The sequence below is a fragment of the Nerophis lumbriciformis genome, linkage group LG02, assembly GCF_033978685.3.
Source record: "Nerophis lumbriciformis linkage group LG02, RoL_Nlum_v2.1, whole genome shotgun sequence".
In the NCBI taxonomy this organism is placed as follows: Eukaryota; Metazoa; Chordata; class Actinopteri; order Syngnathiformes; family Syngnathidae; genus Nerophis; species Nerophis lumbriciformis.
In genome coordinates this window covers 38,933,465-38,960,504 of record NC_084549.2, presented here as the reverse complement: position 1 = coordinate 38,960,504, position 27,040 = coordinate 38,933,465, and the positions used below count along the sequence as shown (strand labels likewise).

Genomic DNA, 27,040 nt, shown 5'->3' with positions numbered 1-27,040 from the left:
GGAAGGAATGGTAAATGGGTTATGCTGTACTTGCATAGCGCTTTTCTACCTTCAAGGTACTCAAAGCGCTTTGACACTATTTCCACATTCACCCATTCACACACACATTCACACACTGATGGCGGGAGCTGCCATGCAAGGCACTAACCACGACCCATCAGGAGCAAGGGTGAAGTGTCTTGCTCAAGGACACAACAGACGTGAATAGGATGGCAGAAGTCGGGGATCGAACCAGGAACCCTCAGGTTGCTGGCATGGCCGCTCTACCAAACGAGCCAATGTCATGTAAATTGTCATTAATTGAGCCCATTTGGAATTTAGAAGGTTAGACTTCTTCCTGTGCTTGCAGTGGTTATACAGTACTTATGTTTCCTTTTTTAAAACATGGTACATGCATGGCAAACCTTGTACATGTACATTTGAATTAGATAAAGCTCCTAACGTTCACACGCTGATGGTGACGGATAGCTGTAAAATCGGATCCAAACAGGTCATCTTGGGTAGTGTCAAAGAAATACAAACGTGTTGGGTTCAATTCAGGTCTGCTGCTGTTGTTTGTAAAGTGATGTGTAAATTGCACACATATCTTGCAACTGCCCCTTTTTTTTTTTTTTTACAGAACTCGACTCTCTTGGTCATCTCAAGCAAATAGGTCAAATTGGATACATGCTCGTCGTTCAGCATCAACAGGTAAAAGTGATGAAAACATTATTAATAATGCTTAAATGAGCTTTAAAGGGGAACATTATCACCAGACCTATGTAAGCGTCAATATATACCTTGATGTTGCAGAAAAAATACCAAATATTTTTTAACCGATTTCCGAACTCTAAATGGGTGAATTTTGGCGAATTAAACACCTTTCTAATATTCGCTCTCGGAGCGATGACGTCACAACGTGACGTCACATCGGGATGCAATCCGCCATTTTCTCAAACACCGAGTCGAATCAGCTCTGTTATTTTCCGTTTTTTCGACTGTTTTCCGTACCTTGGAGACATCATGCCTCGTCGGTGTGTTGTCGGAAGGTGTAAAAACATGAACAGGGACGGATTCAAGTTGCACCAGTGGCCCAAAGATGCGAAAGTGGCAAGAAATTGGACGTTTGTTCCGCACACTTTACCGACGAAAGCTATGCTACGACAGAGATGGCAAGAATGTGTGGACACTCAAAGCAGATGCATTTCCAACGATAAAGTCAAAGAAATCTGCCGCCAGACCCCCATTGAATCTGCCGGAGTGTGTGAGCAATTCAGGGACAAAGGACCTCGGTAGCACGGCAAGCAATGGCGGCAGTTTGTTCCCGCAGACAAGCAAGCTAAACCCCCTGGATGTCTTGGCTCACACCGTCCTTTATGCCACCGAAGATGATCAAGAGAAGAATATCGACCCTAGCTTTCCTGGCCTGCTGACATGAGGGTATGTCTCCAGAATATATTAATTGATGAAAATTGGGCTGTCTGCACTCTCAAAGTGCATGTTGTTGCCAAATGTATTTAATATGCTGTAAACCTAGTTCATAGTTGTTAGTTTCCTTTAATGCCAAACAAACACATACCAATCGTTGGTTAGAAGGCGATCGCCGAATTCGTCCTCGCTTTCTCCCGTGTCGCTGGCTGTCGTGTCGTTTTTGTCGGTTTCGCTTGCATACGGTTCAAACCGATATGGCTCAATAGCTTCAGTTTCTTCTTCAATTTCGTTTTCGCTACCTGCCTCCAAACTACAACCATCCGTTTCAATACATGCATAATCTGTTGAATCGCTTAAGCCGCTGAAATCCGAGTCTGAATCCGAGCTAATGTCGCTATATCTTGCTGTTCTTTCCGCCATCCATCCATCCATCCATCCATCCATTTTCTACCGCTTATTCCCTTTGGGGTCGCGGGGGGGCGCTGGAGCCTATCTCAGCTACAATCGGGCGGAAGGCGGGGTACACCCTGGACAAGTCGCCACCTCATCGCAGGGCCAACACAGATAGACAGACAACATTCACACTCGCATCCACACACTAGGGCCAATTTTAGTGTTACCAATCAACCCCATGTTTTTTGTATTCACTATGTGACGTCACAGGAAAATGGACGGGTGTTTATAACGATGGTTAAAATCAGGCACTTTGAAGCTTTTTTTACGGATATTACGTGATGGGTAACATTTTTTTTAAAACTTCGAAAAATATAATAAGCCACTGGGAACTGATTTTTAATGGTTTTAACCATTCTGAAATTGTGATAATGTTCCCCTTTAACTGTTTCCATGCCTTAGCATGTGGATGCTGCAGTATAATTATCTACTGTTTCCGCTCCTCTTGAAACATTGAACGTATCACCATGGACACCAGCAAAAAGGAATACAGGAGACCATAGTTCTCCTTCATTGTTGTTGATTAACATGTCTCCTTCTGACATATTTAAAATGCCATGCTTATTTCTTAATGCACATCTTATAACAGTGGTTGACAGGAGTCTTAAAATTGTACTAGTGGCATTCACACAATTAAAACATTGCCTGTACCATTAATACAGTCTTTATTATGTGGACAAGTTGACTGTAAAACAGATCATTTTAATAATAAATGACCTCAGTGGGAAAATCATTTGGTGATTCAAACTATTTCAAAGTTAACAAGTGCCAATGAATTATGATCTACTTGGCCTCTGTACTTTATGACCACATGAAGTATGGTTGATCAGATAGATTCCTTACCTAAATTAAGATGAGTTAATTTACTGTACGTCTGCAGCTTGGCTTTCATGGATGGATGGAGTTGTGGAAATGTCCCCTTGTTTTTTTCTGTAATGTTCTCAGTGAAGCACCTAAAATACACAAGCGTGTAACAGCAAATGTCTTTTTCATTGCCATGGCAACAAGCACATCATGCTTTTATCATCCACACTAAAGTTGCTTTACTGTTATTAAAGTCTATTGATTTAATACTAGTGTTGCAAGGATGTCCTTGTCATTATATTTTGTCTTATATTTTACATTTTGTGAACCAGCCCAAGATACTGTATATAGCTAAGAAGTCCATTCATCCATCCATTTCCTACCGCTTGTCCCTTTCGTGCTCGCGGGGGTTGCTGGAGCCTATTTCAGCTGCATTCGGGCGGAAGACGGGGTACACCCTGGACAAGTCGCCCCCTCATAAGAGGGCCAACACAGATAGACAGTCAACATTCACACTCACATTCACACACAAGGGCCAATTTAGTGTTGCCAATCAACCTATCCCCAGGTGCATGTCTTTGGAGGTGGGAGGAAGCCGGAGTACCCGGAGGGAACCCACGCAGTCACGGGGAGAACATGCAAACTCCACACAGAAAGATCCCGAGCCCGGGATTGAACTCAGGACCTTCGTATTGTGAGGCACATGCACTAACCCCTGTATCACTGTGCTGCCCTAGCTAAGAAGTCATATATTATATATTTAAAGAAAGTACAGCTTGCATCTCAACGTTGTACGGTATTGACAAAGCGTATTAGTAATATGAACTGTTCTCCTTATAAGTCCCTTTTTTTTTTGTGCAAATTTTTCCAATTTTTGCTGTGGATGTTTAACATTAAAAAATATTTCAACATATATTTCTTTAATATTGGGAGTGTATTTTTCTAAAATTATGAATATGGATGGACAGGCCTCTGCCTTTAATGGAAGATGACTGTCATGAGCCGTTGCCCGGGTCATGTTATGTTTAGTTTGGTATTTCCTTCGTTTATTTCTGTTTCAGCACCCTTGTTGGTTTTCATAGTTACCATAGGTGCTGATTTTCTGCACCTGCCTCTGATTAGTGGTCGGGAGGCTCACCTGCTCCCGGTCACTAATCAGAGCTATTTATTTCTGCCTTGCGCCACACTCTGTCTGGCAGTTTTGTTGGCTTCACACAACGCTTACGCATACTTGCCAACACTCCCGGATTTTCCGGGAGACTCACGAAATTCAGCGCCTCTCCCGAAAACCTCCCGGGACAAATTTTCTCCCGAAAATCTCCCGAAATTCAGGCGGACCTGAGTGACGTGTCGACAGCCTGTTTTCACGTCCGCTTTCCCACAATATAAACAGCATGCCTGCCCAATCACGTTATAACTGTAGAATGATCGAGGGCGAGTTCTTGGTTTCTTATGTGGGTTTATTGTTAGGCAGTTTCATTAACGTCCTCCCAGCGCGGCAACAACACACAACAACAGCAGTCACGTTTTTGTGTACCGTAAAGCAGTTTGTCTGCCGTAAACAGCAATGTTGTGACACTCTTAAACACGACAATACATGCATATGTGAGAGAGTGCAGTGCACAACTGCGCACACAACAAGGAGACGAAGCAGAATGCATCATCAGAGAGGGTGTTCAGCATGGTTAGAAAAATAGTGACAGAGAATAGAACAAGGATGGACAATTCAACCCTTAACTCAACAATGAGTAGATGAGTGTTATGTGTGTGTATATGTGCAAATAAATGAACACTGAAATTCAAGTATTTCTCTTATTTATTTATTTATATATATATATATATATATATATATATATATATATATATATATATATATATATATATATATATATCCATCCATTTTCTACCGCTTATTCCCTTTGGGGTCGCGGGGGGCGCTGGAGCCTATCTCAGCTACAATCGGGCGGAAGGCGGGGTACACCCTGGACAAGTCGCCACCTCATCGCAGGGCATATATATATATATATAAAGTAAATATATATATATATATATATATATATATATATATATATATATATATATATATATATATATAGCTAGAATATATATATATAGCTGAAAAGTCAAGTATTTCTTATATATATATATATATATATATATATATAAAATACTTGACTTGGTAAATTCTAGCTGTAAATATACTCCTCCCCTCTTAACCACGCCCCTAACCACGCCCCCCCCCCCCCCCCCCCCTCCCGAAATCGGAGGTCTCAAGGTTGACAAGTATGGTATTTATTTTTCATGTAAGTTTAGTATTTACTATTTCAGGATTTATTAAATGAATGAATTGATAAATGACATTTTAAGGTGTATTTATTTATTTAATTGTGTCCTATTTTGCCATAGCTAATTGGGCTTTTATTTCGAAATCCCACCCGAATTGTTGCAGCGTTAAAAAAGAGCTAAATCAAATGTTATCATCGTATACGTTCTTTCTTTGAATTAGCCTTTTTTATTTTTATTTTTTTTTATCAACAATCAACATTGTTTTATTTTGAAATCACACCAGAAATGAAAGTGGGGGGTTCCTTCCTGCATGTCTTTCTAGTGTTCCAAACTGGAAGCTAGCTTGACTGCAGTAAGATGAGGAGAGAAGCTACATTAGCCAACAGTCCTTAGCGTTCTCCTTCCTCTCAGTCGGTGGTTCTAATCTGGACCCTAGTGGACACCATCGACTGAGGCTGCTGGACCACAGCGGAGGCTCGGCGCTGCTCCCTGGGGGATCGACATGACTGCGGTCGCTGGCAATAATTCCTCCACTCCGCTCAACTAAGTTGCTGCCATGGCGACTTCGTGGAGAGATGCTTACTATGAAATGGACCATCTACCTCCACTGCTGGAAGATGAGGTACGTTATCGTTGTAGACTATTTAAATTAATTTTTAAATCATATTTTATTACAGATATAGGTATGAGTCTCAGGTAGTTGCAGATACATTCAACGCATCTCTGCATAAAAGAAAGATGCAGGTTGCTGTGTAAAATCTTGCCATCTCCAGAATATTTTGACAGATATAATGTATACTATTTGGAAATGTCTATCCAGGGCAGAGTGAGGTTTTGGGATGGCTTCTTCAGTATAATAATACTGCACTGGTCTGTACTGAGAGTTATAATTGTTTCTTGCTTTTCTTTCTTTCTTTAGTTTATTTCGAACATGAACACACTTACAGCATAATACATCACACAATTTCATGTTATTTCACTTTGCATCATGTCCGAAAAGGAGTAGGAAGAAGTAGGACTGGGCGATATGGTCTTTTTTTAATATCTCAATATTTTTAAGCCATGTCACGATACACAATATATATCTCGATATTTTGCCTTAGTCTTGAATTAACACTTGATGCATATAATCACAGCAGTATGATGATTCTATGTGTCTACATTAAAACATTCTTGTTCATATTGCATTAATATATGCTCATTTAAAACTTTCATGCAGAGAGGGAAATCACAACTAAGTCAATTGAGCAAAACTGTATTTATTAAACAGTTATTAAGCAGTGGCACAAACATTCATGTCATTTCAAAACAGAAAGTGCAAGATTGTCAGAGACATTTTAAAACAAGCTATGAGTGCACTTTTGTGCATGATGTCACTAAGATGACATATCAAAACAACACTAAATTAAAGTGCATTTTTTGTACAGAACACCACTACAATAGTTTAAAACAAATAAAGTGCACTTTTGTGCATGATGACACACAAGATATTTCAATAACTGTCAAATAAAAATGAGCTGCATAATAGGAAATCAAATAGTGTATGTCCTTCGCTATGTGGTAGGTTTCTGCGGACGTTATCTCCTTCTGTTGTAGACTATTTTTTTCATACGGTGTTGATGTGGAAATGGTTGCTTTGGCATTTTGTTGGTGTGGCACCGAACGGAGATGTTGATATGCGGAGTTTCAAACATTTTTCATTCTCTAGCGGGTGACTTTTCAAATGATGCTACATATTAGCAGTAATGCTACTTTTTGTAGCAACGCTTTTGCCCCACACTTGACAAATTACGGTTGCCTGTTCGACATATTCCCGCTTGAAGCCAAATTACCGCCAGACGATAGACTCCCGGCTGTTTTTCTTGGGAATTAATTCTTCCTTCATTTGTTACCAGATTCGCACCTTCTTTCTCTCGTATTACCACTCGCACCACAGCTAACGTTACCCATGCCGCTACCTCTCTGCTCCGCGAGGGCGTATACATATGTGACATATGTAAGAAGGTGCGCTTGTTTTACCTCTCTGTGAGAAGGAGAGACAACAAAGAGTGAGAAACGCCTGTAGTAAATGCCCGCGGCTAAAAGCAAATGCGTGAGAACTTATTCTCGAATATCACGATATAGTCATTTTCTATATCGCACAGAGACAAACCCGCGATATATCGAGTATATCGCCCGATGTATCGATATACTCGTTATATCGCCCAGCCCTAGGAAGAAGCAAAGCTTGTTTAATCCTACCCCTTTCCCACTTCAGAGCGTTTACAAATATATACATTCATATACTGACTTTTTTTTTTATAGTAAAATGACATCCGTGAATGAGTAATACAACAGTTTTGTAATATATAATTAAGTCAGTCATTATTAACATACTGAGATGAAGAATATCTTATTTTAAACAATGCAGCTTTGTTTACGTGTTGCAGTACAAATTTTTGTTTTCACTGTGATGCAGTGTCGTTTTTCATACTTGAAAACTTCAACAATACATAAATTGGTAAATTATTATTTTCAATCAATAATTGTAACTGCTTTGTTTTGCAGGTGTATCTAATGTTGTTGCCAGTCAGTTACATTTTAGTAAAAGTATTACCGTATTTGCTGGACTATGAAGCGCACTTAAAATCCTTAAATGTATAATCCGGTGCGCCTATTGTACGGATTAATTCTGCTTGTGCATACCGACCTCAAAGCAGTTTTATGTTGTACATGGTGTAATGATAAGTGTGACCAGTAGATGGCAGTCATTCATAAGAGATACATGTGGACTGCAGGTTGACGCCCCCTTTTCAATAAATGAAGTACAGGTTAGACAGCAAGCCTAAAACTTTGACAGCAGTCAAAAAAATCTGTCAACATTTTTTCGTATGATTTTGGTAAGCTACAAATGGAACGCGGAGCATTACAGCTACTGTAGTCAAACGTGCTGTGCTTCAACATACGACTATTATTATGGTGTGTGTGTGTGTGTGTGTGTGTGTGTGTGTGTGTGTGTGTGTGTGTGTGTGTGTGTGTGTGATTAAAGACCCCCAAATGGCACCTATTACAGTAGGAAACATTATCTACCGTGTTGTTTTAACATATTATGCAAAACCAACTTTTTTTCCACCTATTGGTTCTTGCTGTTTTGTATTATGAATCCCAAAAATGTGCACCTGTCTGCCATTGTGGTCCATACCGTAGTGAACAAGCTCCTTCTTTTTCTCTATCCTCTTTTTGTGGGTCATTCATCCTCTGCATTTCCAATATAAAATAGCGTACAGTTCTAACTTACCGTTTAGACTCGCTATGGAAGCTTTAAAACTACCAGTACAACAAAGATGATAGGAGGAAGACACTGTCAAAGTGGAGTCACACAAATAAGACCAACCACACAACGGCGCATACTGAAGAGACAGTCAGAAAGAGGCTTGAAGATGGTCGGTATAACAACAACTATCCAACATTTTGACCAAAGAACCATCTTTACATGTTAGGTAGATCATAAGGAAGTGTTTTAAATGTTGACAAAAAATAATATGACCCCTTTAATGCGCCCTATAATTCGGTGCACTTTTTGTATGGAAAATAGACCTGAGTAAGAGAGTTTCATTGTAAAGATTTTAACTGACAAGGCTTTAGCACCCCCTGCGACCCTGAAAGGGACAAGTGGTAGAAAATGGATGGATGGATTGGTGGATGGATAATTGCAGTGTTAAAAAGGATTTACACCGTGTGATTTGTTTGATTTTCTTCAACCCAGTTTTCACAAATAACAGCTAGCAAGTCCTCAGAAAGCTTGTGCCAACACAAAAACCACACAGTAATATCACATGCCATCTGTGAGTTCTGCCGTATCTTTCAATAATCATCTCAGCTTCAGCTAACACAGAAGTGCAATGACACTCCAACCAGAATTGCAAACACTTTCAGCCAACCCTATGTAGGACAGTGTGTAGAACTTCGAGCTTCCCTTTGTACTGTTCTCTAGGGTAACTGTCTATTTATGGGGTGCCTGCGATTTGAAGAACAACTTTTGTGACCTATAACTGTGATCATTCTGCGGGATCACATCAGCATGCTTTCTTCACAATGTGCGGAACCACAGTTAAGCATTTGTTTACACAAAACTACTTCATGCCTATGAAGAATACTTTGCCTGGGAGACCATTCAGTTACAGCTGAACATGCATTGATGACTTTGGGAGGAGAAAACAGTCACTTTGAGCGATTGCATTTATTAGATAAGGAGCTATGACATTTGCAGTGCAGCGTTTTTATTATCCAAAGAAAAAAACAGAACAGCCTGCCATCCTCAAAGGCCACATCAGAATGGTAGATGCTATTGTTTTATTAACATCCCCATTCGCTGCAGTAGAGCTTCCTGTGGTCTTTATAAATACAAAAGGAAAAACTGAATACTCTACTGAATGTAACATGAAAACTGAAAGTGTTTGTTCACAGATGACTCACTCTACTGAGTGGGTGTGTAGAATCACTGCATGGTGTCCATGTGGAGGTTGTGGTAAAGATGTGCCAAATGGCCTTGCTTTTTAATAAAATTCAAAATTTTCAGATCCAAGTTACAGAAAAATACAACAAGTTAGCAACAACCAGTGTTAAGAAAATAGATTTTTTTATTAAGTACAGTTGTATCTAAACTTACGATCACATTGCGTTCCACGACCAAGCTCGTATCTCAGAATGCTCATGTCTCAAAGCAGCCCTGCTCCTTGAACAGAATGGAATTCAATTTTATCCGTGCTTGGCCTCCCCAAAACACCACCATTTTAACATGTAAAGTGCACGTTTAAAAGAAAAACTAACTTTTAGATAATAAATACTGTTTGAAAGTCAATACAATAGAATGTGCTACAAACAACTACCGTAGTTTTATATAATTTAATAATAATGTACACCATTTACCTTGGACTAATGCCATTTTCCCGCTCAGGCTGCTTCACCGTCCAGTGTTGCCAAGTCCGCTTATTATAAGCGTCTTTGGGCATGTTTTCATTATGCAGCTGGTATCTTGTTTTTCTCGTGAGAAATGGCAACACTGTCTCCGCCGTGTTACATTAGGTACTAAGAAACCATTGTTTATGCTGCACACTGACCTGTTTGAATGACGATCCAGAAAGGTCAGAGTTGACAGCACCAAAAATGTATGTCTGACCCAGTGAGCAAGACTAATGCTCACTCATCCAGTTTGTATAGTCAGGAGAAAAGAACAAATTAAAACACGTCAGACAGAACATTCGGCAGCTTCTTAATATACACATCTATCTTTATGCATGTATTAATGTCCGCTGGGGGGAATGTTTTTGGCGCATAAGTTGAAATTTGCTTCAGAGTGGTGCAGACTGACAGTGCTACAGTCTCCTCACTTTGTAGAATCGGTTCAAGGTAGGACAAATGTTTTTATTGGTTTGTTTTTCTGACTCAGTGGGTATCATCTTCGCACTCACGTTCTCTGTTCCACTGGTTGTAGAGCACGACTGTGTTGATCTTTGGCTGTGTGCCGTTTGTTTATTTGATACAGACATTTTTCACTATACATATGTTGCACAGGCCAGATATATCTTCGGTAGAAGCAAATTTTCATCAGTTGTCTCCAGGCAAAGACAAAGTGAGAGTAGGTTAAAACATTTAGTGAGTCATCTCCATATAATTACTAATACAATCTAAAATACAGCTGTGGACAAATATTATTTCAACCAGGGGAGATGCCTTGCTGCAAACCGCAGTCAGAGCCCGTCCCCAGACCCGAAGGCGCAAGGAAATAGCCCTCTCGTTCACCGGGGATGACTCCAACTCGCAGGCGACAAGCTGGGGAGCTATTAATAAGCTCACACTGGCTCGCCGCATATTCCTGCGGAAACTCCAGCATAGAGCAAAGTACAACACTTCTCAAAAAGTTTTTGTTCCAGAGCCTATACTGTGCGTTGATGTGAGCCCGACTATATCTAGATGGTATCTCTCAATCTCACGCACATGCTCAAGCTCCTTCTCCGCCAGAGAGGTGACGTTCTATGTCCCGACAACCAGATTTAGCAACCGAGGACAGGGTAGCCAAGGCATTCGCCTTCGGCTGCTGCCCAGTCCACATAGCACCGGACTCTCATGGATCCCCCTGCAGGTGGTGGTTCTGCGGGTTGGGTGTTCCACATCTCTCTTTCGGGCTGTGCCCGGCCAGGCTCTGTTAAGAAAGTCCCGGCCATCAGGTGCTCGCTGATGAGCCCGTGCCCTGAGGCCTGGCTCCCGAGTGAGGCCCTGGTATCCCTCACCCGGGAAAAGTGCGGTTCCTGCATCTTCTTTTTTTCATAAGAGTCTTTTGGACCGTTTTTAGTCCGACCCATCGCCTCAGACCAGTTTGCATTGAGAAGCCCTACCAGGGGCAAGTGGCTCCCAACAACAGAGCTCCTTGGATTATTTGGGTACTCAAACTCCTCCATGAATTACAACCTTAATGTGGCAATTCATGAAGAAGTAGTTCATTTCTTTAAATACATAAATACATAATTGAATTAATAATGGAATTACTCTTTCTCAGATGTACTGTAATTAGTTACCAGTATACCTTTTTTTTGAAAAATCTTTAATTATCTGGCTTATGCCGTCTAGAGATGTTTGATGAGAATAGAGTTTCTCACAACGGACACGGACACGCACTTTTCTCTGGGACATAATGTACACTCCACATACAGTATATGTTCTTACCTTTCCCATCATTGATGTCTGTACAGTGGTACCTTGGTTGTCATACGCCCCACTTTTTGTATGATTCGGCTTTTGACGAGCATTTCGCAATAATTTTGATGCGGTTTTCATAAACCATCTCAGTAATTGTACAGCCAAACATTGCACGTAAAAAACAAGTCTGTACTTCACTATACCAATTTTCAGTACTTTTGTGTGTGTTCATGTGGTAATACATGCTAATTGTTTAATAATAACATGTTATTTTAAATTTTAATATTCATCATGAAGTATTACAAATAAATGTGCTATTCAGTTGTTACATCTTGTTTTCTTACACTCCTTAGTCTCATTTTAGTTTTTCTGCCAGGAAGTAGTTTTTGCCATTGAGCTGAATGTCCCAGCTTTTTTTCATTTGTTGAGCCCTACGAAATGTTTATACTGCAAGTATTTTATTTTATTTTACACCAGCTGCTTAATTGTTACATGCATTTTAGTTGAAATTTTGCTTGCCAAATTTGGAGGTTTTGAACAGAAAATAGCCAATGCTAATTAGGAGCATGTACCGCATATGGCATATTTCAATGTAAACTACCATCAAACTTGCTTGAAAAGTGTAGTCTTTTTAAGATCACGTTCTATAAGGCATGCACTTTGTTGGCATGGAAAATTATGACATTACCTAGAGGCAGTCCGCTATGATTATGTCTGTTTGCCCGAGCTTGAGCTGCTGATGTGTCTGAAACATTACGTGGCATCACGTGCGAACCAGGTATCGAAAATTACAACTGTTTTTACGTAAATTGGTACGCTATAGTACCAATGGAATTCGGTCTTTACCTATAAGCGTACCGAATTCGGTACTCATCCTTAACTACTGAACTACAAGATAACCCACCATTGCTTCCGGACTTGCTATTGATTGATCTAATTGTCTTATGTGTAACAACACCTTCTTACAGTAGCTACCTGATCTCTGGCTGTGATTGACTTATCATCAAATTGTACTCTACCTTTAGCCAATCATCAATACTAATGTCTGTCACCCCAATCAGAAAAAAAACAACATTTTATTTGAAGGTCCTGCCATGTGCTTGACTGAACAAGCCAGGTTGGATAGAAGCTGTTTGACAGCAGTACATGATAATGCGCCATATTTCACTGTCAATTAAGGGTGGTAATCCGGTATTACGAGTTATACCGGTATATTTTAGAAAGAGGTATGTATTTGATACATTACCACCATACCGATACATCATATCTTTTGATGCTGCCTTTGACAGTTATTCACGCCGTTTACCCGCGCTTCATTGAATTACACTTTGACATTCAGAAAAAAAGGGCCAAAATCACATCGCGTCAACACCCACCCCGGGTGGGTGTTACGCCTTTGCGATGCTGTGTTTTAATTGTGTTCAAAACATTCTCACATATAAGATTCTTTAAACAGTCGCATTCCCCTGGTTTGTACCAGATTTAAGTCCACTGCAAGGTGCCAGCCAAGTCCCGCCAGGGCAGCGTACCCCCCTAGGGTGCCCGGCAGGCACTATAGCTAAGCGACACCCCGCCACATTCGCTTTCGCGCACAGCCGACGTGCCCGCACAGTAGCTCAGCAAGCTATTAATTAACCAGAGGTAATCCAATCTGGTGAAAAGATTCAACAGAACAAAGCTGACAAGCTGCTGCTGCTAACTGCTAAAGCTAGCAAAAACAGTTCAACTGAAACCCTTGCTGAAGTCACGCATAGTTTGACAACAGACACCGCCTTTTAAAAACACACGCACACACTGCTCTCATGTGAAACTTCTCTCAACAGCATATGAAATATATATATATATGTTTTTTTAAGTAACTCATTAATTACTTTCCCTAGTAATTAATTACAGATGGTGGCAGAAACATAGATAATAAAACACAAAATGTTCAACTGTCAAGCAGGGTGAGACAATTATAGTGGAAGAAAGCAGAGAAAATCCACACTTATAACGATATTTACAAATATATGCTATAGCTAATCAACTTAAAAGCGCAATGCATTTCACGTCCAAGCTCAGAAGACCTGTATCTCAAAGCAGCCCGGCCCATTGAATTTAATTGAAATCAATTCAATCCGTGCTTGGCCCTCCCAAAACACCACAATTTTAACATGTAATCTGACTTTGAAAAAGAAAAATAAACTTTTAAAAGAAATATTCCATCCATCCATCCATTTTCTACCGCTTGTTAATTCCTTTTGGGGTCGCGGGGGGTCGCTGGAGCCTATCTCAGCTACAGTCGGGCGGAAGGCGGGGTACACCCTGGACATCCATCCATCCATCCATTTTCTACCGCTTATTCCCTTTGGGGTCGCGGGGGGCGCCGGAGCCTATCTCAGCTACAATCGGGCGGAAGGCGGGGTACACCCTGGACAAGTAAAAGAAAATAGAAAAAAAACAAATATTGTTTAAAAAATAATTTAAATGGCATGTACTACAAACAAGTATAAGTATAGTAGTTTAATGAAATAATATACCGTAATAATATCATTCAGCATTAACTCAGGTACCAGACTAATGTGGAGTCTCCTTCAGGCTTGCCAAGTTCGTTTATCATCCGCCTATTATAAGCAACTTTTTTTCCATAGAGCTGGTTCCTTTTTTCTTTCGTGAAATCTGCCAACATTGTCTCGGCCGTGTAACAATAGGAACCAGGAAATCATTGCTTATGTATTTGAGTGACAGACCAGAGAAATCAGAGTTGACAACAAGCGATATGCATGTCTGTGTAAAAAGGTAATTCTCGACCTCCCAGTTTGAGTCAGGACTAGACAAAACAAATTGAAACACAGCATCTTCAGCTTCTCGATATTTTCATGGAAACATGTTCGTGGTTCAGACATTTGTAGCTGCACGTCGCAGAGGCTGCCTGCAGCTTTTGTGATGCAAATTGACGCTACGGTAGGGTTCACTTGCCTGGTAGGCTATATTTTTGGGGGGTTTCGTTGATTTGGTCTTCTGCTTCCTCTCCGTCTCACCAAAGACATAATCAAATACAAGTTTGCGTGTATTAAGACACGTGCATTCGCAAAGCTGATCTACTAAACCTGTGAATTGCGTCTTTAAAAGAGGAGCTATTATGCAAAACTAACTTTTCTTACATATTGGTACCTGTTTTTGTGTATTTAGGAACTGCAAAAACTCCAACAATTTGAAATACAACCATGTACACAAGGCAGAGATATTTATAAAAAACAATCGTGCCTTCTTTCGTTCTACCTCCAGAAAAGCTATTTGGAATTCTCCCAAATTTGTTACGTTTTTCTCATTGGTGACGTCAGTGGATATCTCCAAATAGTTGTCTGTTGTAAAGTTTTACCCGAAGAGCTTTGCACAAGTCTGCATTTTATTCCAACGTAAAAAAGTTGCTTATTTTTCTTGATCCTCTTGTTGTGGGGCAGACTGGATCGTAGTGTATAGTTCTAATTTATATCTGTCAGTAGACTCGATAAGGAGGCACTATAAGACCGCCCACAGAACGGCGCATCCTGATGAGACGGTCAAAAAGCATTTTGAAGATGGTCTGTAAAACATAGTCTATGCTATATTTTGACCAAAGAATCACCATTACATGTTATGTAGACCACAAGGAACGGTAAATGGGTTATACTTGTATAACGTTTTTCTACCTTCAAGGTACTCAAAGCGCTTTGACACTATTTCTACATTCACCCATTCACACACACATTCACACACTGATGGCGGGAGTTGCCATGCAAGGCTCTAACCACGATCAGGAGCAAGGGTGAATTGTCTTGCTCAAGGACACAACAGACGTGACTGGGATGGCGAAAGCCTCGCATCGAACCAGGAACTCTCAAGTTGCTGGCATGGCCGCTCTACCAACCGAGCCGCGCCGTCCCCTACATTTAAAAGGAAGTGTTTTAAATGTAGAAAAAAAAATCATACGACCCCTTTCATTTAGTAAAATAAGGAGCACAATCCATTTAGCGTCCGTCTTCATGAATATGCAGAATATATGCCGATTATTAGAACGGCCACAAAACTGGGAGGAAACGATGCAAATCAATTGTTTAACGTGTGATTTATCAAGACTGAAACTGTTCTGCAGCCGCTGTTTTGCGTCTTTATTTAGTACGTCTCGAAAGGATGTGCAAACTGGCAGCTGCGCAGAAAAGACTGTGTTTAAGGAGTTGATCGGTCTGCAGCTCCGTCCTATGTATACTTGTCAATATATAGGGACTGACAAAAATAAATATATTGGACATATCGTCTAACCAGCAATATCATTACAACATTTTATATCTGCTGGATGACTTTTTAAAACAAATTAAATCGATGCCTTTTTGTATCTGCTGTTTTGTTTTTTTTATTGCGTACGTTTTTTCATTTAAGAAATATATAATTTTAATATATTTCCAACATAAAAGAATGTCTTGCATTATGCCTTTTCTTGCATTTGGATTCCAAACGCATGGATGCACGCTGTGGTGTTGTGATAGTCCACCGTCTCCACGCAGAGCACTAAAGAATCTTTTTTGTTGTATAGATTGCGTTTCTATTTTGCAGAAAAGGTGTTAGAAATTATAGACTTGTGCTGTTTGTTCAACATTGCAAAACACCACAAGTATGAGCATGATAACATAAATGTGGAGGGAAATGAGTGTTTTCATGGGCACATCATGCCGGTAGTACACGCAAATTTAAACATGGTGGCATGGTATTTGAGCTTAGTGGATTGGAGGGTGGGGCAGGATATCTATCTCTAAACGGCGCTCAAACGCACATGTCCACTGTCTAATCAAAACTTATGTTTGTTTCTTGTGTAAATGAAGCAGAAACAACAAAGTGTTATAATACATTAAGTCATTATTGCTCAAACAGTTTTATTTCTTGCATAAATAAAGCAGGAACAACAACGCATAACAATACAGTGTATTTTAAATCTTTATTGTTTAAACGGCACAACCCTGTTAAAAATATTACTTCAACTGATGGTGAAAATGCTCGTAAGTCTTAGACTTAGACAAACTTTATTGAACTACAAGGGAAAGTCAAAGTATGCTCGCAACTTTAAGCATAACAAAAAGCAGAGACAAAGCTTGTATATCAAATTACGCCCGAGTTAAGGTACACCCGTAAGTTGAGGCACCACAATATCATATATTATAGTATATAACATATATTATACAGGAAATTAAGGTTTTATTTAAAAAATACTCAGGATTTAACTACCGCTTTATTAGTCGTTTTGTTTAGAGTTTTGTGTTTGCTTATGCGCACATAACTGAGTCATTTGTCCACAGGAGAACGTGTCTCTCGCAGATATTCTGTCTTTGCGGGACAGCTGTCTGTTGGAGGAGGACGTGTGGGCAGTATGTGCAGAGTGTGTTTTGGCGCTGCACAGCATTCGACCCTCCCACCTTTTTCACACGCTGTGCATCACACCAGACACACTGGCCTTCAATGCCAATGGTAATGTTTGCTTTATGGAGCAGCTGAGCGGTAAGTCCACAGCAAGGTCAACTTTTGTATTATTTTGTATTTTAAAAATTTTTTTATAATGTAAATGTATTTCAATTTGATGGTGATTAATGCATTGATTTCTGAAAATAGGGATGGGTACTTTTCTCATTTGAATCGATACAGTACTAATTCCCTTTACGTGGAAATCGATACTGTTACTCAACTGTACCTATGTTCTGTACTTTTGTATGTGTTTATGTGTTAATAAATGTTAATTGTTTAATAATAAAATATTATTTTTTATTTAACATTTGACTGTTAATAATAACTGTTGTACAGTTGTAATATCGTATTTTTGTACACTTCTGAGTCTCATTTAAATTTTTCCCCATCGCAGAACTGCTTCTAAAATGCTCAGAGAAAGTGGTACTTGTCTGCTGCATGTTTTAAAACAGAGCAAAACACCACAGTAGGAGCATGTTAACATGAATGTGCAGTAAATGAGTGTCTCCATGGTGAAAGGCGCTTAGTACACGCAACATCCTAATTTAAATAAAGCTGTATGCACCAGTTATCAATTGTACACACAGTCTTAGTAGATCACACGCAACACGCCCACTAATAGTACTAATAGATTTCTTTTAGTTTGCATATGATGTTTAGTGTGTGGTATTTGACAACTTAGAAGATCTAGCCCATAGTATATTGTTTCAAGGCGCACTCTCATTGTAACTAATTCTCAAGTTCATCTGGTGTTTATGGACCAAAATTAGGTTTTTTATTTATTCATGGAAGCTTGTTTTGGTAACCACAAAACACAGTAACACGTAACGTCGTAAAGCGAGGACCAGCTGTCGTTAGTTAATATATTTCCGCGGCACATACTCTAATCGGTACCTTGCGGTTCCTATAGCCCAAGTCCTTAAGGACTGAGCTAACGTCAAAAAATGAGACACGTTTCACGAATGTCCGTGCCCTGCTCTGTTCCTTTTGTATAAAATAGTACATTTCAAGAAGTACTTTAAATTTCCTGTTGATCATGGTGTATTTTTTGCCTGTCATCTGTGCTGGACCACAGGGACATGTTTTTTCTCTAGGTTGTACATTGTTCCTAGGTGTGTTGTCTCATAAGCATTTGCAAGTACTATATACTGTAGTATACTTTGCCTGCAGTTGCGTTTTCATAACATTAGATGGCTGTAGTGTATAGACACGTTTGAGAAAGAGTTCTTATATCACCTGCAGTAGTTTCTCTTGCTGGACACAGTGCATCTATCTGAATATCAATGACACTGTTTTATCTGATTCCATATGCCATAAGATTCCTTTACACTAAAAAATGTATTACACACTGGATGACTAAATTAATGTTGTAAAAAAAAAAAGCTCCACTATGAGGTTAATGCAATGATGATTGACAATGATAACATTTATGGGGCAATTAAAGCAATTCTACTTATTGTTTACAATATATTGGTGTGCTAAACCAGTAATAATTCCCCTCTGTGAAAATAGGAAGTCATACCCAACACTTTAATACTAAGACCAATGCATACAGTATTTCCTCTTTCATTAGGTTGAGATATAATAACATTGTCATAAACTGACTGCTTAATGCAACATTTTTTTGACCTGCAGATGATCCAGAAGGGTCATTTATACCGCCAGAGTTTGACAACACAGGCAGTACATTTGAGGTGAGAGGTGCAAAATAACTGGTCTACTGCTACATGTTGCTTTGTTGAAAATCCTAAACAACCCAATAGTTAATCTATAATTTATTGATGTTAAATGTTTCATTGTGGGTGCTCATTTGTAATGTTTCTATTGATTTTATGTTTGGCCTAACCTTGCGTCCAAGTTAGGAAAGATATCTAGATTAGTTTTGTTTGTGTTTTAGTTGGCAATAGGGCTGGGCCATATACCGGTTAATACAGGTATAATTTAGAAAGCGGTATATATTTGAGACAATACCGCCATACCTGTTCTTATTTTATGTGCTTTTGTTCCGGCCATTTGATCTTCTCTTCGCCTGACTTGCAAAGCACATGCTATTCCTTTTTGGCTCATCTTGCGTGTTTGTGTGTCTTGCATTTTGCATGTTTTTAAAATAGTTTTTAAAGATACCAGTATATACCGTATTCGGACAACAAATATTGCAATATCAGTTTTTATCCATATCGCCCAGCCCTAGTTAGCATCATAGCTCAAAAAGGTGTGGACAGATTTTGATTAAACTTTCAGGAAATGTCAAAAATGGAATAAGGAACAAGTGATTAGATTTTAAGGGTTCATCAGGCTCACCGTCTGGATTCAAGATGTTTTTTTGTTTTTTTTTACTCTTGGATACTATTGGATTATGTACTATAGGACCTGGCAAAGATTCAGGCTGAGTTCCTTTTTAGTCTTATTATAATATACTAATTGTGCTCTCTAAGGGGGAAATTCCGTTTTCATCCTTCTATATACACTACTCACAAAAAGTAAGAGCTATTCGGTATTAATGGAACATTTTAAGATGTACAGGATAACCTGTACAGGTGAAGTTAATTTGACCTTCTCTAAACATTTAAATCAAAATGTACAACTGTTCAATGTTTCTCTACTTTTTGCACATCTCTTTGTTCTCTAACAAGAAACTGAACGGCAATATTCACAACAGGTGATTTTTCTTTTTAAATTACGCTTTCTGTGACTCTTTCAGTCGCTCTGTTTTTCGGTTGCAACATGCTGCTGACATGCTAAGCTCAGTGGCTATTTCCGTCTGAGAACATTCTGTTTGCAACGCCGAAATGGCGAGATAATTTTGATCAATTGTTAAGGGTTGTCTTGGTCTCATGATGCAAAAATATAAACAGCACGATAAGGAGGACCAAATTTAATTGAGCCAGGACATTTGTTGTTTAATTCAAGCGTCACACCTGTTGTAAATTTTGCCATTCAGCTCCCATTTTTATTATGGTTAAATGTTGCATTGCTAATAGATCAAATGTGAAGACATCGAAAGATATTTTGGATTGAAATATTATCTGTCAGGGGTTGAAAATGAGATACTGAAGAACATGATACAACTGATTCATGCCACATGTACACGTATCGTAATGAATAATATTTACACACTGCCAATATTATTTTACAAATGTAATTTTGCTCACAGCTTTTTATGTCTATATGTATGGTATTATTATTATTATTAAAGGTATTGTTATTCGGTAAATTACATGCACACGGGTGGAATACTGGAGCGTAACAACGGCTGCCTGGTACATGTACAAAAAGTGGGTTCTGTTGTAGATGTCATCGCAGAACTGCTTCTAAAATGCTCAGAAAAAGTGTTACTTGTCTGCTGCATGTTTTAAAACAGAGCAAAACACCACAGTAGGAGCATGTTAACATGAATGTGCAGTAAATGAGTGTCTCCATGGTGAAAGCCGCTTAGTACACGCAACATGCTCATTTAAATAAAGCTGTATGCACCAGTTATCAATTGTACACGCAGTCTTAGTAGATCACACGCACCACGCCCATTAATAGTACACAATATTTTTTTTAGTTTGCACATTCTATTTAGCGTGTGGTATTTCACACCTTAGAAAATCTAGCCCATAAAATATTATTTCACGGCACACTCGCATTGTAACTAGTTCTCAAGCTTATCTGGTGTTTATGGACCAAAATTACGCTTTTAATGTCTTTATGGAAGCTTGTTTGTAACCACAAAACACAGTAACGCGTGTTTTGTGGTTCCTTTTCGTAAAGCGAGGACCAGCTGTAGTTATTTTTTTTCCACGGCACAGACTCAAATCGGTACCTTGCGGTTCATATTGCCAAAGTCCCTAAGGAATGAGCTAACGCCAAAAAATGAGACACCTTTCACAAATGTCCGTGCCCTGCTCTGTTCCTTTTGTATAAAATAGTAATTTTCAAGAAGTACTTTATATCCCAAAATGCAGCTGCTTCCTGTTGATCATGGTGTATTTTTTGCCTGTTGTCTGTGCTGGACCACAGGGACATGTTTTTTCTCTAGGTTGTACTCTTTCTGCTGCAGTGAACTTTGTGATTGAACCTGAACTGGAATCAGAGTTAGAGGAAGAAACACACAACTTATTGGAGAAAATGCAACAAAAGAAGCCAGAGGATAGACCACTTATTCAGGTATGCTGTTGCACAATTATTTTTTATAAGCTGCTTTTTTTAAGACTATTTATAGTATCTACATTAAAGGCAAAATACAACTACAGTACATTATAATTGCAGTTTTAGTAAACCTCACAAAAATACATTATATAATAACAATAATGATAATATATTTTATTTCGACCTCCATCACCCATTAAAGGGTAGTTCTCTGGCACTTTCTTTTTCATATCATATTTCTGGGCACTTTGGCTGTGTTTTTCTTGCATGGGATAAATCCATTCTAACCATTGGACTCAAACTGTTTTCTATTAGGCTTAAGACTGCCCTAATGAAAATATGTATACTGTATGTACATTGCATCCCAAAAGTATTCAAAGTGCTTCAATTTTTCCATATTTTGTTACATTACTGCCTTATACAGCCTAATTAATTTTTTGTCTTCAAAATTCTAAACACCATGAAAATGTGAAAAAGTACTGTTTTATTTTTATTTTCTAAGTTATAAAAAAAACAAAAAATATATTGTATAAGTGTTCACAGCCTTTGCTTAATACTTTGCTGATGCACCTTTGATAGCAATTACAGCCTCATGTCTTTTTGAATACAATGCCACAAGCTTGGCACACCTAACCTATTTATGGGCAGTTTCATCCATTTCTCTTTGCCCATTCATTCCTCTTTGCAGCATCTTCCAAGACCCATCAGGTTGGATTGGAAACGTTGGTTTTCATCCAGGATGTCTCTGTACAATGCTGCATTCATCTTTCCCTCGAACCTGACTACAGCCTCCTAGTTTCTGCCGCTGAAAAACATCCCCACAGCCATGGTCTTAACTACCATTGAGGACACTGAGGTCATGTCCTCTGTATTTTAGGTGACAAGAAGAAGATGATATGACTGACTACAAATATACTTTGTGTGGGACATCGTGTGCGCCGTATATGCGCTGTTCATCACCATGCGATAGATCTTCCTCTGATCTTTGGTCATGCACAGCTGAACCCGCTACAACTCCTGACAACAACGTAACACAATGAAGTCCACTTTTACTGTAAGCATCACCTGATCCAAAATGTGCTGTCAACATAACGTTAACATTTAAATTATAGTGACGTAATTAATGTTGATTTCACCTGAATGAAGATGATGTGAAACGCTGTCGGTACAATACCGTCTTGTCATTCAGGTGCCGCCCCCGCCCTCCAAACATGATGCCTGGCATTCACGCCAAAGAGTTTAATCTTTGTCTCATCAGACCAGAGAATTTTGTTTATCATGGTCTTGAGAGTATTTCAGATGCGTTTTGTCAAACTTTTATGAATGAATGGCTTTTGTCCGACTACTATATCATACAGGTCTAATTGGTGAATTGCTGCAGAGATGGTTGTCCTTCTGGACAGTTCTCCTCTCTCCACAGAGAAATGCTGGCGCTCTGACGGGTTCTTGGTCACCTCCCTGACTAGACTAAGATGAATGCAGCAATGTACAGAGACATCCTGGATGGAAACCAACACTTCCCATCCAACTTGATGGAGATTGAGATGTGCCGCAAAGAGGAATGGGTGAAAATGCCCAAAGATAGATGTGCCAAGCTTGTAGCGTCGTATAATATGTCCTCAATGGTAGTTACGAGCATGGTCACATGTCAAATATATTTATTTTCCATGAGTCAAGTCAAATCAGTGTCATCACAGACGTCTACGGGTTCAAGCCAATGGCTTGACTGGGGGGCAGGACTCTTGGAACAAGGATGGGAAGTGACTTGTGTTGTGGGGGTGAACAGCTGTTTTAATGATGCCGGAAAAGAAAGTGAGACTTGGAGATTGAGCTCTTTGTGCTAGAATGTTGCATTTTGTGAAATAAAGAAAGACAAACTGGGAATATGTCTAAGCCTCCATTCCGTGGGATGTTACAATATTGACAAACGGCACAGCACGGAGACAAATCGCAGTGTTGTAATTATTTGTCGGGCAGCCGTGACTCTCACTTTGTTTTAAAGATAAACTGTCACATAATTGCTAGTCTCACGCGACACCCAAATTTATCTCCGTCTATTCTTGTCTCCAGTAAGCAACGTAACAAGCGTGCGACTCTTTTTACCAACAACCCTGTCTCTCGTGATTTAAAGACAAAAACCTTAAACTGATTACTACTTCGCTGCGATAACCGGATTACGAGTCTCCACTCAATTAACCTAAGGATTCATAGCCGAATGTTATCAATTGATGGGGCTGTAACCGACATAGCCGAACCGGCCACTTCTCAAATCGGATGTCCGGTCACATTGGTTTATCGTTAACAACCCTAATATATAGCTGCTACCCGTTTGTTAACCAAAGACGATCAGCATTTTTATCAGCATTAAAAGGCAATAATCAACAACTTTTTCACATCGTCCGATACCGATTGGTGGCCGGTCGATCGGCACATCCCTACTCAGAACAGTAGAGAGAATGGAGTGTTTTTTAGGGGAGAACATATTTTGCTTTATTCATTATTGAATTTTTTGTTGCCACCTGATTTTGTATGTTTTTTTAATGAGATTCCCAGTTAATGTTATCATCTATATTACACCTACTATTTAGATTTGATTTGATTACCCTGTCAATGTCTTCAATGTTTATTTTTGTTTAATTTTCTTTTCTACTTTTGCCGAATAGCATTGTCTTAGTTGTACTTAGATTCAAGGATAGTCACTCTGTTTCTGTTAAATCCTCGCTTCAATTTGTATATAATAATATCATTTAAAATCAGTAGGGTTCTTGCTTTACATTACAGGACACAAAATAGCCCTGAAGTTTAACTTTTACAAGAGCAGTACATTTAAAGGAATATACCGTTATGTTTATTGTGTGCCTTTAATGGAACTGTAATTGTTACTGTAATGTATTGCAGCAAGCAGTGAAAAAAGAACATTATATGGAAATGAGTTAAATAATTTAGCATTCTTCGACAGCCCTACATTCTAACTACACACCCTTTCTGTACTATATTCCCTTTTTAATGTTTTCACACAGGTTATCATGTTAAATGAAGATGATTTGCACATGATCATTCCGCTTTTAATCGTTCTTTTTTTATTGGCAAACAAGGACATTCTCTCTGTGGCTCAAGCACGGCTGCACCACTGCTCATCTGCAGCTGTGTGCCACAAATTGTCTTCCGTTGGACGGCGTGTGCTCTCTATCGAATCAGTATCAAATTGTCAGGGTAATTCCATCATTTCTGCTCACTATGTCAACATTTGATCTCTGTGGAGAATTCTCGCTTGACATATTCCTCTACATGTGTTTCCACAGATGGCCAGGATAGCTCCTGGGAGGCAAGATGGCAGCATCCCAAACCCAGAAGACTGTGTTTAGATTATATTAGCAAGGATCTTTCTATGGACACTTCTATCAAGGCAAATGGTTTGTCCAGACAACAGGTTGGTTATTTTTAATTGCTCATTTAAAAAATACAAGTTTGCAGCAATAGAAAATATGTAATTCAATTTTTATGTTATGTTATATTATGTTATTTAATGAAATGTTAAGTAGTCATGTAATGTACTGTGAAAAATAGTTACTAATACAGTATCCAATATTGCCTGAGGGGAAATGTGTTAAAGATTGTAGTGGGTTTTGTCCACAAATAACTTTTTATTATAGGTATGTGTGGGCTGGGACTCCTCTCTTTGTGATGAGGATGCTGACAGTGCAGACGGATGCTGCGCTGGTTTGACAGAGCTGGATTGCCGCTCTCACAACAGCTCCCCAGTGAGAAGAAAAGCTCAGCAGAAGTTCCACATGGTTAGGGGGGTCTTAAATCGCTCCTGCTCTGTGCCCGACTCCAACAACCCGCCTTGTGCCACTCCTCAACCTCATGCAAATATCAGTGTACCTGTATCAGACCTCACTGAAATTGGAGCAGATGAACATTTGTGTTCCAAGTCTATATGGAATAACAGACCCCCAAAAATAACCAGAGGAAGGTCCTGTGAGACTTATCCACATAATAGTGCAGAGGATTGTGTGAGCTCAGTAGCTGACTATCATATCAGATCACGAAGAAAAAATGAAGATGCTGTGAAGTCTTCGTGCTGTGGAGAAACCCATTTGCCGTACTGTCATGAGAACAAATTTAAAGAAATAAATCAGAGTTCAGCCTTCTCCTGGATGGATGTAAAGCATGAGGATGCAACCCCAAAGAACCACAAACCCTATGTGCCTAACTACATGACCAAAAGCATGCTGTTCCTCAATGAAGAATCACAGGATGAGGTTGGCAATTTACTGACCGATGTGTTTTAAGTAGTGCTGTCTAACGATTACAATTTTAAATCAGATTAATCAGAGTGACTGTGAATTGATTTCGACCAATCAGGATTAAATATCCTTTTTTTAATTTATATTAATGGCGTTTCATTTCTCATAAGCAAAGATACTCAAGTGACTAAATATGCCTTTATTTGTGTGTTAAACATCTTTAACATCCACTTAACAAAAAACTGTTTTCTAAACAAAAATGTATTCACATTCATTTGGACTTGTTACTCCTTTAGTGTTAATAATGTTGTGTTTTGATATTGAAGTGCGTCAGTTAAAAGAAAACTTTCCTGCAGAGTGAGCATAATATATTATGGGTCTCGTCTACCAAGATCGAAATAACAACTGCTAAATAGCATTTGCAGACTATAAAATTGTGTGTATTTAAAGACTGTGGGCCTGATCTACTAAGATTCAAATATCACCCACCAAACAGCATGTGCAAACTATAAAATTGTGTGTGGGCGTGTTGCGTGTGATCTGCTAAGACTGCATGTACAATTGGTAAATGGTGCACACTCCCCTATTTAAATAGGTTTTTTGCTGCTTTCACCATGGTAAGACTAATTTACTGCACATTCATGTTGTTATGCTCCTCCTACCAGAGGCGTTTTGCTATGTTTTAAAACATGCAACAGACGGGTAGCCCCCGCTCATGGAAGATGCTGGCCCTAACTGCGAGTGTGCCCTGGAATGTTTCATTAGCAAAAGAAAATGCATACTGCAAGAAGTTTTTTCATATCAAAGATAAGTTAATATCTCCGACATGAAAAAAACAGATGCCATTTAAAAAAAAAACACCAGCAGACACCAAAATGCATTAAATTAATTTGTTTAAATAATCCGTTAAAGGGGAACTGTATTTTTTAAATTATTCATAATCCCTATGTATGACAAGAACACATGTTTTTCTTTTTTTATGCATTTTAAGTAGTAAAATATGGCACCTTTAAGGTGGCTAACAATGCAGCTAATGGGAGTACTCTATTCCACCAATAAAGCCCTCTAAAAGAACGCCAATAATACTCCTTTTACATCTTGTGACCTGAATACTAAACAGGTATTAGCAATAGTGTTATCATATTCCATAAAGAAGACAAGCTATTTTTTATCACAGACAGCTAATTGTGCTGCTATCAGGGCTGTAACTAGGATTTGACAAATACTGATGTGAACAATTGGTGGTCCAAGAGGAGCTTTGAAAGGTTGAAATCATGGGTATCTCAGCTTCATATGAATAATATTAGTTTGAGCAACATAATGAGATTCCAGACTAACAACAACTTTCATTGACGTAGAACTGTCACGTGTTATATTAGCATATTTGACAATCAGCATGATTTTGTAACAGTCTATTTTTTTATTAATATGCTGAAGTTTATTGTATTAAACAATTTTAACATTATTAAAACATAAATTATAAGACTTGAGCACATTTTTTACTCCGACAGTGATTTGAACCTTTGACTTTGCAATACATGTACTCTGGTGGCCAC

General features: G+C 39.0%; 1 protein-coding gene across 1 annotated transcript in view; it reads left to right on the top strand.

Moving 5' to 3' along the window:
- The first annotated feature begins 5,289 nt into the window (after positions 1-5,289).
- The window catches only part of kndc1 (kinase non-catalytic C-lobe domain containing 1), a 58,567-nt gene continuing 36,816 nt past the window's right edge, over positions 5,290-27,040 (top strand). Inside the window, exons 1-7 of the mRNA XM_061979384.2 lie at positions 5,290-5,575; positions 16,938-17,136; positions 18,736-18,794; positions 21,106-21,252; positions 24,330-24,447; positions 24,537-24,664; positions 24,888-25,499. Of these exons, the coding sequence (XP_061835368.1) occupies positions 5,510-5,575; positions 16,938-17,136; positions 18,736-18,794; positions 21,106-21,252; positions 24,330-24,447; positions 24,537-24,664; positions 24,888-25,499 (1,329 nt within the window). The 5' untranslated portion in view covers positions 5,290-5,509. The remainder of the gene's footprint in view (positions 5,576-16,937; positions 17,137-18,735; positions 18,795-21,105; positions 21,253-24,329; positions 24,448-24,536; positions 24,665-24,887; positions 25,500-27,040) is intronic.